Source organism: Equus caballus, chromosome 19 (assembly GCF_041296265.1).
Source record: "Equus caballus isolate H_3958 breed thoroughbred chromosome 19, TB-T2T, whole genome shotgun sequence".
Lineage (NCBI taxonomy): Eukaryota > Metazoa > Chordata > Mammalia > Perissodactyla > Equidae > Equus > Equus caballus.
In genome coordinates this window covers 47,126,852-47,140,589 of record NC_091702.1, presented here as the reverse complement: position 1 = coordinate 47,140,589, position 13,738 = coordinate 47,126,852, and the positions used below count along the sequence as shown (strand labels likewise).

Genomic DNA, 13,738 nt, shown 5'->3' with positions numbered 1-13,738 from the left:
TAAATAGTATGTGGTTGGATTTTTAAAATCCAATCCAGGAGTGTGTGACCTAACTAGCAAGTTCAGTCCAAATTACACATATTAAAATCACTTACAGGCCGGCCCATGGAGCAGCGGTTAAGTTCGCACGTTCCACCTTGGCGGCCCTGGGTTCGCTGGTTTGTATCCCTGGTGCAGACATGGCACTGCTTGGCAAGCCATGCTGTGGTAGGTGTCCCACATATAAAGTAGAGGAAGATGGGCACGGATGTTAGCTCAGGGCCAGTCTTCCTCAGCAAAAAGAGAAGGATTGGCAGCAGTTAGCTCAGGGCTAATCTTCCTCAAAAAAAAAAAAGGTCACTTACATATTTGGAATTATTTCTACCATTTTGTGCTATTTGTCTCACTTTTTTTTTCCTCCTGATTCTTTTTTTCCCCCTTCCCTGCTTTTCCAGACTTTTGGATTTTTTTCTGCTGAGGAAGATTTGCCCTAAGCGAACTTCTGTTGCCAATCTTCCCCTTTTTGCTAGAGGAAGATTTGCCCTGAACTAACGTGTGTGCCAGTCTTCCTCTATTTTGTATGTGGGTTGCCACCACAGCATGGCTGCCAGTGAGTAGTGTTGGTCCACGCCCAGGAATGGACCTTGGGCCACCGAAGCAGAGTGCACTGAACTTAACCACTAGGCCACTGGACTGGCCCCTGGATTTTCTTTCTTTCTTTCTTTTTTTGGTGAAGAAGATTCGCCCTGAGCTAACATCCATGCTAATCTTCCTCTATTTTCTATGTGGGTCATTGCCACAGCGTGGCTGACAAGTGGTGTAGGTCTGTGCCTGGGATCTGAACCCGTGAACCCCAAGGCACTGAAGCATAGCACACTGAACTTAACCACTATACTGTGGGACTGGCCCCGGGATTTTCTTAATTCCATTTTTTGGTCTACTATTTAGAAGTTAGATACTTTATTTCTCTTCTTTTATTGGCCGCCCTTAAATTTTAATCTGTATAATAAACAACGCTAATCTCCTCTTGAATAACACAAGGACTTTAAATCTCTTTAACTATATTCATTACTCCACCATTTTACATGGTTCATTTTTCAATATTTTATTTTTCTTACTTTATTCACAAAATTAGACATTCCTATTGCTGTTGTTTCGTAAAGACAATGATTGTTCATATGTATCAATATTTACCATTTCTTTGCTCATCATGCCTTCTTGCACCTTAGATTTTTTTTGTTTTTTCCCTCCTTCCTTAAGTATATCTTTAAGTTTCTTAAGTGAGAGTCTGTTGTTGGTAAATTCAGTTTTTGATGGTCTGAGAGTATCTTTATTCAAAATTAAGGCAAAATAAAAGTTTGGCTTATTTATAGAATTCTAGGTTAACAGTTAACTTCCCTCAGGCCTTTGAAAATATTATACTAATGTCTTCAGGCTTTCATTGTTGCTGTTGAAAAGTGTATTCATTTTCTTTTACTGCCATAACAAATTACCACAACTTTAATGACTTAAAAGAGCACAAATTTATTGTCTCATGGTTCTATAGGTCAGAAGTCAGGTATGGGTCTCTTGAGGCTAAAATCGAAGTGTTGGCAGGCTTGCTTCAATCCTTTCTGGAAGCTTTTAAGTCCATAACCTCCTACATCTCAGAACCAGCACAGAGCATCATATCCTTCTCATGCTGCCATCTCTTTGAAGCAGCTAGGAAGGTTCTCTCTTTGAAAGACATATAATTAGATTGAGCCCACCTGAAAAATCCTGGCTAATCTTCCCATCTGCAGGGTAACCTTAATCACATCTGCAAAATTCCTTTTGCCATTTAAGGTGACATATTCACAGATTCAGGAGATTAAAGTGTGGACATCTTTGCAGTGGGTGGGGGAGGGCATCATTCTGCCTACCACAGGAATTATGCTGTCAGTCTAATTGTCATTCCTTTGTAGATGATTTGGCTGTTCTCTCTGGCTGCTTTGAAGATCAGATCTTTGGTAGTCTACAGTTTCACTTGATGTTTCTTGGTATGGGTTTTTTTTTTCTTATCCTTGAGAACATTGCTCTCCTCCATCCTTTTTCGAAATCCCTATAAGCTAGATCTTTCAAATCTGGACTCTCACCTTCAGCTCTGTACCACAGGCCTCAGGCACAGGCGTGTAAACACATCGGCCCTCACATCCAAGTCCAATCCCTGAAAATGGTCACCCCTTGCCCATTCTTGCTACAGACTATGGCCTAGTCCACTCTCAGGAGGAGAGACCCAAGAAGGAGGACCAGTCAAGCCCTGGAAATAGACTTGGAGCTGTTTAGGCAGGAAATTTGTGGGTTCCAGGTACCTAGTGGGTGGTTTTGGAGTGAGGTGTGTGGGCTCCAAATGAATAAATTCTCTTGACCTGTGGATTCTCACCTTGTAGAGATAGGCACAGTTGGGGCAAGGCCAGAGTGGGGCCCTCTCAAACTAGCGGTCCAAGGCAGGGCCCCTCTTGCCCATATCCAAGGATGATACCATATGAGACAATAAGCATGCTTCTTTCAAGAGGAAGAATGCTGGTTATGGTAAGATGAGGAGGAGGAAATGTTCTGTGCAAGAGGTTGAAGATGTGAGGGTCAAGAAAGTTTGAAAGTATAGAGAAATATGGATTTCAGAATAGCAAGAGATGCTTGGTGAGATTTGCTGGCTTCTACAATGCAGAACTCTGAAGTCAAATTTGGGCACAGTCACAGTGAATTCAGCCTCTATAAGAGCTATTCTCTCTCTGCATAAAATACTCTTGTCTCCGCTCCTGATTTGCTGCATCTCTTATTCATGTAACTCTTACAAATTCTTCAGGTCTCAGCTTGAGTTTCACTGTTGTTAGAAGGCCTGCCTCCCAACCCCTGATTAATTTATCCCTCTCTCCTTTAAATTTTTCCACAGAATCTGTATATTTCCTCTTTTGTTATACCCAATCACACTTGTTAAGTTTTCCATCGCTGCCTTTTTGACTATTCAGGCTGAAAGCTTTATGAAGACATTTGTCTTATTCAGCATCTTATCTCTAGCACACAGAAAGTGACTGAAACACATCTGGTTATCAGGAAATAGTTGGTGAATTAATAATTGGGCCTCATGGTGCTTGAGTGGCATTGCTTGATATGACTGAATCCCAACAGGATATCAGTAGAATATCAGGCTTTTGATGTCCTTCCACTTCAAATAACTTCATTTTACATGTACTTCTTCAAAGTCAGTTACTCAAATAAAGGTGATTTATTTTGATATCTAAAGCACTGTATAAGATTCTCTGGAAAATCGAAAATCATCCTGCTGTCCTAATATGTTATACTATCACCATTTTAAAAAATAGAGGGCTTGAATTATATACTAGAAAAATCTCTTCGTTACATGTAAGATATTTTTGCTGTTACCTGTAGTAAAGAAGATGAAAGGACATTATGACGGAGAAGGAATGGTCCTGAGAGTGTTTTAGTTAGTATCTACCCACCCCACCCCCAAGAGATGAAAACAAAGACGAAGGCACCAAGATGCTAGTATGTGGCTGGCCCCTTCAGTAACCCATTCAGTCTATCCAGAGCCATTTGACATATTCAGACCAGTCTTTGAGTCATTGATGGTCAATATTTCGTTAGTTTCTCCAAAGCAGGGCCATGCCAGTTGTTAAAATTATGCAGAAGTTAGTCAACAGGGCTGCCACTTACGAATCTCTTCCCAAGCTGCTGTGGAGACGGCAACATTTGTCCTAATGAGTAATCCTCTGGCCCTACATGATCCTGGGTGCAAGTCCACAAATATTGGGGCATAGCCTGCGTGCCACTAAAAATAACAAAGGTTTCAGGGCTGGAGACATTGTCAACCACACTGTCATGGCTATCTATGGCATCAGTACTCAATCGTGGGGGAACAATATTTAACTGATGACCCTCACAGAAGGAGCCTGTGAGTACTTCAGCCTCAAACACATAGATCAGCTTATCTGTGGCAGACGTTTTCTTGAACTGGGATGCTAGATTTTTGAGATTCTTGGTGAAGTATATGCCAGGTCCATACTTTGGGTCTGATAAGAGAAAAAAAAGATTATTATGATCTGGTTAGTCATATTGCCTATGTGGGTACTAATATACATTCTCTCTAGTCCTCCAAATAATCACCACCTCCTGGTCCCAAGTCTCTGTGTCTATAGCACAGACACCCAAAGTTGTTTCCTTGACGCAAATTATCACTGATATCAACATAGTAATAGCCTACATTTAAATACACCTTCCTTCCTTCTTTCCTTCCTTCTCCCATCCTTCCTCCTTCCCTCCTCCCTCCCTCCCTCTTTCTTTACATTTACTTAGGACTTTACCAAACACTGTTTCAGGCTCTAGAGCAACACTGAACAACAAAAATGTAATGTGAATCACACATGTAATTTTAAATTTTCTAGTGGCCACATTAAAAAAGGTCAAAAGAAATAGGTGAAATTTATAATATTTTTATTTAATCTATTAATCCAGAATGTTATCATTTCAACATGTAATCAATGTAAAAAATTATTAAGGAGATATTTTACATCCTTTGCTTTGGTAGTGGTCTTTAAAATCCAGTGTATATTTTATACTTACAGCACATCCCAAATCAGATTAACCACATTTCAAGTGCTCAATAGCCACATGTGGCTAGTGGCTACCATATGGGACAGTACAGCTCTAGAGCTTCAAAAACGACTAAGACATGATCCCTATTCTCAAAAGTTCACAAAGGGAACTCTCCACATGTAAACAGATAAAATACAGTATAATTTTATGTGGCAAGGAAATATTTTGAGATAAAAATCAAAGATGTCTTTCCTAAGAGTTTCTTCTTCCTCTTTGTTCCTCCACCCATTGAGTTCTTCCTACTTATTACCTTGGGGCAAAATGGTTAAGCATAGAACAAAGTCAATTGAATAGACATGTATGTGATATATTTTTGATCATATATAATTGCTTTTTTCTTTTTTTTAAATTTTTTAAATTTTTTATTTATTTTTTTTGAGTTATTGATAGGTTACAATCTTGTGAAATTTCAGTTGGACATTAATGTTTGTCAGTCATGTTGTAGGTGCACCACTTCACCCTTTGTGCCCACCCCCCACCCCACCTTTCCCCTGGTATCCACTAAACTGTTCTTGGTCCATCGTTTTAAATTCCTCATATGAGTGGAGTCATACACAGATTATCTTTCTCTCGCTGGCTTGTTTCACTTAACATAATTCTCTCAAGGTCCATCCATGTTATTGCAAATGGAATGATTTTGTTCTGTTTTGCAGCTGAGTAGTATTCCATTGTATATATGTAACACATCTTCTTTATCCATTCGTCTGTTGATGGGCACTTAGGTTGCTTCCACGTCTTGGCTGTTGTAAACAGTGCTGCAATAAACATTGGGGTGCACAGGACTTTTGGGATTGCTGACTTCAGGCTCTTTGGATAAATACCCAGTAGTGGGATGGCTGGATCGTACGGTAGTTCTATTTTTAGTTTTTTGAGGAATCTCCATACTGTTTTCCATAGTGGCTGCACCAGTTTGCATTCCCACCAGCAGTGTATGAGGGTTCCTTTTTCTCTGCAACCTCTGCAACATTCGTTGCTATTAGTTTTACATATTTTTGTCATTCTAACAGGTGTAAGGTGATATCTTAGTGTAGTTTTGATTTGCATTTCCCTGATGATCAGCGATGATGAGCATCTTTTCATGCGCCTATTGGCCATCAGTATATCTTCTTTGGAGAAATGTCTGTTCATGTCTCCTGCCCATTTTTTGATTGGGTTGTTTGATGTTTTGTGGTTGAGTTGCGAGAGTTCTTTATATATTAAGGATACTAAGCCTTTGTCAGATATATGACTTGCAAATATTTTTTCCCAGTTAGTGGGTTGTTTTTTTGTTTCAATCCTGTTTTCATTTGCCTTGAAGAGGCTCTTTAATCTGATGAGGTCACATTTGTTTATCCTTTCTATTGTTTCCCTTCTCTGAGAAGGCATGGTGTCCGAAAAGATCCTTTTAATACTGATGTCAAAGAGTGTACTGCCTACGTTTTCTTCCAGAAGCCTTATGGTTTCAGGTCTCACCTTTCGGTCTTTAATCCATTTTGAGTTTATTTTGGTGAATGGTGAAAAAGAATGGTCAATTTTCATTCTTTTACATGTGGCTGTCCAGTTTTCCCAGCACCAGTTGTTGAAAAGACTTTCTTTTCTCTATTGTATGCCCTGAGCTCCTTTGTCAAAGATAAGCTGTCCATAGATGTGTGGTTTTATTTCTGGGCTTTCAATTCTGTTCCATTGATCTGTGCACCTGTTTTTGTACCAGTACCATGCTGTTTTGATTACTGTAGCTTTGTAGTATGTTTTGAAGTCAGGGATTGTGATGCCTCCCGTTTTGTTCTTTTTCTCAGGATTGCTTGAGAAATTCGGGGGTCTTTTGTTGCCCCATATGAATTTTAGGATTCTTTGTTCTAATTCTGTAAAGAATGTCATTGGGATTCTGATTGGGATGGCGTTGAATCTGTAGATTGCTTTAGGTAGAACGGACATTTTAACTATGTTTATTCTTCCAATCCATGTACATGGAATGTCTTTCCATCTCCTTATGTCGTCATCCAATTCTCTCAGAAAGGCCTTGTAATTTTCATTATATAGGTCCTTCACTTCCTTAGTCAAATTTACCCCAAGGTATTTTATTCTTTTTGTTGCGATTGTGAATGGTATTGTATTCTTGAGTTCTTTTTCTGTTGGTTCATTACTGGAGTATAGAAATGCTACTGATTTATGCAAATTGATTTTATACCCTGCAACTTTGCTATAGTTGTTGATTACTTCTAACAGTTTTCCAATGGATTCTTTGGGGTTTTCTATATATAAGATCATGTCATCTGCAAACAGTGAGAGTTTCTCTTCTTTCCTCCCTATTTGGATTCCTTTTATTCCTTTTTCTTGCCTGATTGCTCTGGCCAGGACCTCCAGTACTATGTTAAATAAGAGTGGTGATAGAGGGCATCCTTGTCTCGTTCCTGATTTCAGGGGGATGGCGTTCAGTTTTTGCCCATTGAGTATGATGTTGGCTATGGGTTTGTCATATATGGCCTTTATTATGTTGAGGTAGTTTCCTTCTATGCCCATTTTTTTCAGAGTTTTTATCATAAATGGCTGTTGGATCTTGTCAAATGCCTTCTCTGCATCTATTGAGATGATCATGTGGTTTTTATTCCTCAGTTTTTGATGTGGTGTATCACGTTGATTGATTTGCGGATGTTGAACCATCCCTGTGTCCCTGGTATGAATCCCACCTGATCCTGATGTATGATTCTTTTGATGAATTGCTAAATTCTGGTTGCCAAAATTTTGTTTAGAATTTTTGCATCTATGTTCATCAGTGATATTGGCCTGTAGTTCTCTTTTTTCGTGGTGTCCTTGTCAGGTTTTGGTATCAGCATGATGTTGGCCTCATAGAATGTGTTAGGAAGTGTTCCATCTTCCTTAATTTTTTGGAATAGCTTGAAAGGGATAGGTATTAAATCCTCTCTGAAAGTTTGGTAGAATTCCCCAGGAAAGCCATCTGGTCCTGGGGTTTTATGCTTTGGAATGTTTTTGATTGCTGTTTCTATCTCTTTCCTTGTGATTGGTCTGTTCAAATTGTCTGCCTCTTCTTGAGTGAGCTTTGGGAGATTGTAGGAGTCCAAGACTTTATCCATTTCCTCTAGGTTATCCATTCTGTTGGCATATAGTTTTTTGTAGTATTCTCTTATAATCTGTTGTATTTCTGCAGAGTCTGTTGTTATTTCTCCTCGCTCATTTCTGATTTTGTTTATTTGAGCTTTCTCCCTTTTTTTCTTTGTAAGCCTGGCTAGTGGTTTGTCAATTTTATTTATCTTCTCAAAAAACCAGCTCTTTGTCTCATTGATCCTTTCTACTGCCTTTTTCGTTTCAATAGTATTTATTTCTGCTCTGATTTTTATTATTTCTCTCCTTCTGCTGACTTTGGGCTTCATTTGTTCTTTTTTCTCTAGTTCAGTTAGGTGTGCTTTAAGGTTGCTTATTTGGGATTTTTCTTGTTTGTTAAGATGTGCCTGTATTGCGATGAATTTTCCTCTTAATACAGCTTTTGCTGTATCCCATATGAGTTGGTACGGCATGCTATCATTTTCATTTGTTTCCAGGTATTTTTTTATTTCTTCTTTAATTTCTTCAATGATCCATTGCTTGTTCAGTAGTGTGTTGTTTAGTCTCCACATCTTTGTGCCTTTCTCAGCTTTTTTCTTGTAATTAATTTCTAATCCAATTGTTTTAGTTTTTCATTTAGCTCCACTATTTCCTTGTTGATTTTCTGCCTGGATGATCTGTCCATTGATGTGAGTGGGGTGTTGAGGTCCCCTACTATTATTGTGTTGTTTTTAACATCTTCCTTTAGGTCTGTTAATAGTTGCTTTATGAATCTTGGTGCTCCTGTGTTGGGTGCATAGATATTTATAAGCGTTATTTCTTCTTGATGAAGTGTCCCTTTGATCATTATATATTGTCCCACTGTGTCTCTCTTTACCTGTCTTATTTTGAAATCCACTTGGTCTGATATGAGAATTGCAACACCTGCCTTTTTTCCTTGCTATTTGCTTGAAGTATTGTCCTCTACCCCTTCACCCTGAGTCTGTGTTTGTCCTCGGGGCTGAGGTGTGTTTCCTGGAGGCAGCAAATTGTTGGATCGTGTTCTTTAATCCATTTTGCCACTCTGTGTCTTTTTATTGGAGAGTTCAATCCATTCACATTGAGAGTGATTATTGATGCATGTGGACTGAGTGCTGTTAATCTGTCACTCATTATCTTGTTTTCCTGCGTTTCTTTTCCTGTGTGCTTTAGACTACCCATTTAATACTGCAATTTCTTATGCTGGGTTTCTTAGCTTTTTCCTTATTTATGATTTGTGACTCTGTTCTGTACTTTATTTTAGTGTCTACCTTGAAGTTTGTATTTAGAATCTCGTGTATAATATAGTCTATTCTCTGGTGGTCTCTTACCTACTTGACCAATACTGCTTTAGACCCTTTGCTCTTCCCCTCCTAAATAATTACTTTCATTTTTTATTCCAATTCGTCTTATTAATTGGTAGTTAGAGTGCTAAGATCGTCCTTGTTTTGGTAGTTTCCTTACCTTTACCCTAATACTATAATTGAATATTTGCTATCCTGTTCTGGTTCTATCCATCGGTCTCCCTAGTCTGTGGATTGTGTCCCCTTTCTCCCTTTTTTCTTTTTTCAGGTATGAGAGCCTTCTTGAGGATTTCTTGTAATGGAGGGCTTTTAGTTACAAATTCCCTTAACTTTTGTTTGTCTGGAAAAGATTTAATTTCTCCCTCATATCTGAAGGAAATTTTTGCTGGATAGAGTATTCTTGGCTGAAGATTTTTATCCTTTAAAGCTTTGAATATGTCACTCCATTCTCTCCTAGCTTGTAGGGTTTCTGTAGAGAAATCTGCTGACAGTCTGATAGGGGCTCCTTTATAGGTTATTCTCTTTTTTTTCTTACTTCCCTGAGTATTCTTTCCTTATCTTTCCTTTTTGCCAACTTTATTACTATGTACCGTGGGGTAGCTCTTTTTACATTGACAAATCTAGGAGATCTAAAACCCTCCTCTACACACATTTCTCTGTTGATCCCTAGATTTGGGAAGTTCTCTTCAATAATTTTGTTAAGCACACTTTCTGGTCCATTTTCCTTTTCCATATTCTCGGGAATTGCTATGATCCTTATGTTCTTACTCCTCATTGAATCCATTATCTCTCGGAGATTTTCCTCATTTTTTTTAATTCTTAGTTCTCTTTCTTCCTCTGTCTGGCACCATTCAGCCTGTCTATCTTCGATTATGCTAATTTGCTCCTCTATGTTGTCTACACGGGCATTCAGGGAATCCGTATTCTCTTTTATCTGGTCCATTGTGTTTTTCATCTCAAGTAATTCTGTTTGATTCTTCTTTATGATTTCAATCTCTTTTGTGAAGTAACTCCAGAACTCGGCTTGTTTCTCTATCTTTCTCTCTACCTCATTGAGTTTTTTGATTATAGCTGCTCTGAACTCATTCTCACTTAGTTTACCTAATTCCAAGTCCTCAGGACTTAATTCTATGTTTTCATTGTTTTCCTTCTGGTCTGGGGCTTTTATAAATTGCTGGATGGTAGAGGAGCGGTTTTTTCTCATGGTGGTAGAATTCAGTTGCAGTTACAGCCTGTCACCAGTAGATGGCGATCAAGAGGCACGTGTTATGAGCTCTCTGCCTTGGGGCAAGATGGCTGCACCCACTGGCTTGGCGGGGGGGCGGGGGCGGGTGGGGGCTGTTACACGCGCCGGTCTGGGTTCAGATCAGTTCTCTTCTCTGGTCTCCTAAGGCCCTTGATTTATGGGGTCCCCACGGATGGAAGCTTTCCCCCCGTCAGCAGGTCTCCACTGAATCAGCGGCAGGAGTCCTGGATGATCCCCCAGTTGCGCGGCCCCTCCCCCGCTCCTTCCCGACCTGCGCTGCAGCGATCGCAGACTCTAGGGGAGGGAGCAATGTTCTCTCCTACTGTTCCAGTGCCTCCGAGGGTGTAGGCAAGGTTTATGATCTCCGCTTTCTTGGTATTGTAGGTCTCTAACGAGCTGGCATTATGTTTATTCTCTGAAATTCAGTTCTTCCAATCTTTTGTTGTATTTTGGAGGGGAGAGAATCCCAGGTCAGCTCACCCCGCCATTTTGCTCCGCCCCCTAATCCCAAATCATATATAATTACTTTTAATCAAAGCAGGGAATATGGTCTCAAAAGTATGGCTTTCAGAGTTAGGTTTTCTGAGAGAGGAAAAGAGTTTTTTGAATCAAAAGGCTAAAAGCCTGAAGAATTCAGAGCATGGAGTTTATATCATATATAACACAGGAGAGAAGAATACAAACTATTCTAAGAGCAGTTTTCTCACTTCAAGATAAATAAAATTTCTTCCTTCCACCTGCTGGGAAGAGAAGAATCAGAGAGGACATGACTAGAACTCTTGGGGACTCTGAGAAGGGGTTCACTTCACTTCCCCACTTCCTCAAGACAGCCCTAGGAGTCAAGATGGAGCAGAACAATAGAAATCTTAGAAAAACTGGGGAGACTTCCAGAGTAGAAGGGACCATTGCCTGACTCCACTGGGTGCAGCCCCCTCTTCCAGTCTGGCACCTGAGTGGAAAGTAGCAATAGCTGGGGAAGATGTCCAGAACAGATGAGGACTGTCACATGAGATCTCACATTTCAGCTTGTAGGATGTGCACACTCAAAAATTTCCTGCACTATATGAGGGCCACAGAGATGGCCCAGAGAGGAGTTCCCTCAGCATGAAAAACAGGGTGCCCTGTGTAGACACTACCTGAGAGCAAAGGGCACTGGAAATTTAAGCACAGGAGGGTGCTAATGACCAAAGCCCAGGATGGTTTATCTAGCAGAGGATACTGGGAGGCAGAGGACAGATGAGGGCCATGAACCAGACCACCCTCCCGACAATGTCTTCCCCTCATCTAGAGCACTCAGAGAAAAGAGGAGAAGAAGAGGCAAAACCTGGATGGAACTGTTTAAACCCCAAAGGGACCAAGAAAACTCTGAAAATGACTGAGTTCATCTTGAACTGTCAAGAGTTTTTCATATCTGGGGACATGGGAGCATGGAAGCTAGATAAAGTTCAGTTAGAGAACCATAAAGAACACAGGTCCCATGCCTGAGTTTTGTGGGACGGTACATTTTCGTACTTGTTAGAGTTATACATGTACCAAGGAATGGAGGAAGTGCAGGAGCACAGAGGAGGAAACAACTTACAGGAGCTCCTGTGTCAACCAGGAGATGCGATTCCAGCCATGTCTTGAAGACGGAATAGGAGTTTACAGAGCTAAAAAGGGTGAGGAGGGAAGGCATTCCACATGCAAAGGCACAGAGGCATGAAAGTATACAGCATACAGTAGCATACAGTATTTAGGAAACTCTTAAGAAGTTCATGGCTACAATGTTGAGGAACATATTGAGTGATGAGACTGGTGAAATAATGTGGGGCTGGGGCCTTACATGTTCTGCTAAGGAGTTTGGGTTTTTACCTCATAGGCAACTAGGAATGCAGATGTTAAACAGGCATGTAATTTTTAGCATGATATTTCTGGTAGCCGAGTAAAGGATAGGTTAGATGGGGTGGTTTTGAGGCAAGGAAAAGACCTAGTTATCCTCTAGGCCTAGGGGTCGATGAACTAAGGCAGTACCAATAGAGAGGTGAGGCTGGGCTGAGAGCTTTATTGAGAGAGAATCACTTGGACTGTGTGACTGCCTAGCTATAAGAGTGAGAAAAAAGAAGGAATGGAGGATGACAAAGTTACCAGCTTAGGAGACCTCTTAGATAGATGGTGATGGTATTGGCCAGGTTAGGGAGTATCAGAAAAAGAGCGTATTTCTTAGGGGAAAGTATAGCCAAGAAAAGAGTTCAGTTTGAGGTGGCCATGGGACATCTAGGTAGAGATGTCCAAAATACATCGGAAATATGGACCTACAGGTCAGGAGAGAGGTAGGGGGTCAGAGCTACAAATTTGTAAGTCATCACCATAGAGGTAGAAGTTGAGGCCAACGGAATAGGCACAATCACCCAGGGGGATATTGTAGAGGAAAAAGAGGGAAGGTTTCCTTCAGAACTCCAGAAAACACCAACATTTAAGGAATGGGCAACAGATGGATTCACTAGATTATAAATTATATGGGCTGAAACTCTATATTTGGTTTGCTGTTGGGTCCTTCCCACCTAGCACAGGGCCTGACTCATAGAATGTGCTCAATAAATACTTGTGGAATGAATGAATGAACCCAATACAGAAACTGCAAGCATGTAGGCTCATTCTTGCTACATTCAGTCAAGTCCTACAAGCAAGATATGAACTCAGAATAGAACTGGCTGGAATATAAGCAAAGATAGAAAAAAAAATAATAAACCTTTGGTAATAGAAGCCCCCTCTGCCTAAGGGTGGCCATCTAAATTGACTGAAAGTCCCATAATTTGGAACCTTGCAGGAATGACAAAGTCAAGAGCCTTTGTACTCCAAATGAAAACTAGGTAAAAAAAATGGGTTGTGAAACAGCTTCAGTGGTGATAAAATTGACGTCCCCTGGGTTTCTCAAGCACCTTCAGTTAAGCGTTCTCATCAGAAATGTTGGCACAAGTCACATTTTGGGTAGCGTCTACCCACTGAGTCTATTGTCTGAATTGCTTCAAGGCAGTGGTACTTAAGCTGAGGGCTAGAGAGATGGGCAGAGCACAGAGGCCAGTAGGTAAAAGACCAGAACCTTGAGGCTTAAAGACTAGATGGAGACAAGATCTTTGGCTAGGTTATAAAGACACAAACTTGACCAGAAGCAAACAGGCCTCATGCCTGCTGAGTTTTTAAAGGAACTGTTTTGCTGAAGAAACCACAAGCCTAGCCGTCAGTAGCCTGAAAGCATTCTAGTCCCTGAGGCAGTCCGTGGACCCTTGGTTGGCAGTGGACCTAGAAATGCCCAAGGGCAGCAATACATAGGGAAGATTTTTCCCAGAGTGCAAAACAAGGGTCTTACTCCACTCTCAGAATCAAGAGTCCTCACTATTCTTGTCCAGCAGTGTGTGTCTAGTGGTATGGACCAGTGACTTGTGTGTTTCCTTTTCCCCTTTTGAACTGGGAGGTTTTAATTGCAGTTTTCCTGCTCCTTCTCCTATTGTTATATGAGTGTGTTAGGGCAATTACCTTGCCT

The 13,738-nt window shown here is 40.5% G+C and overlaps 1 protein-coding gene across 2 annotated transcripts in view; it reads right to left on the bottom strand.

Moving 5' to 3' along the window:
• Positions 1 to 1,483: 1,483 nt before the first annotated feature.
• The window catches only part of PARP9 (poly(ADP-ribose) polymerase family member 9), a 41,674-nt gene continuing 29,419 nt past the window's right edge, over positions 1,484 to 13,738 (bottom strand). For both annotated transcript variants that reach the window (XM_005601933.4, XM_005601934.4), the window contains exon 11: positions 1,484 to 4,028. In XM_005601933.4, coding sequence (XP_005601990.1) covers positions 3,649 to 4,028 — 380 coding nt within the window. In that variant the 3' untranslated portion in view covers positions 1,484 to 3,648. The remainder of the gene's footprint in view (positions 4,029 to 13,738) is intronic.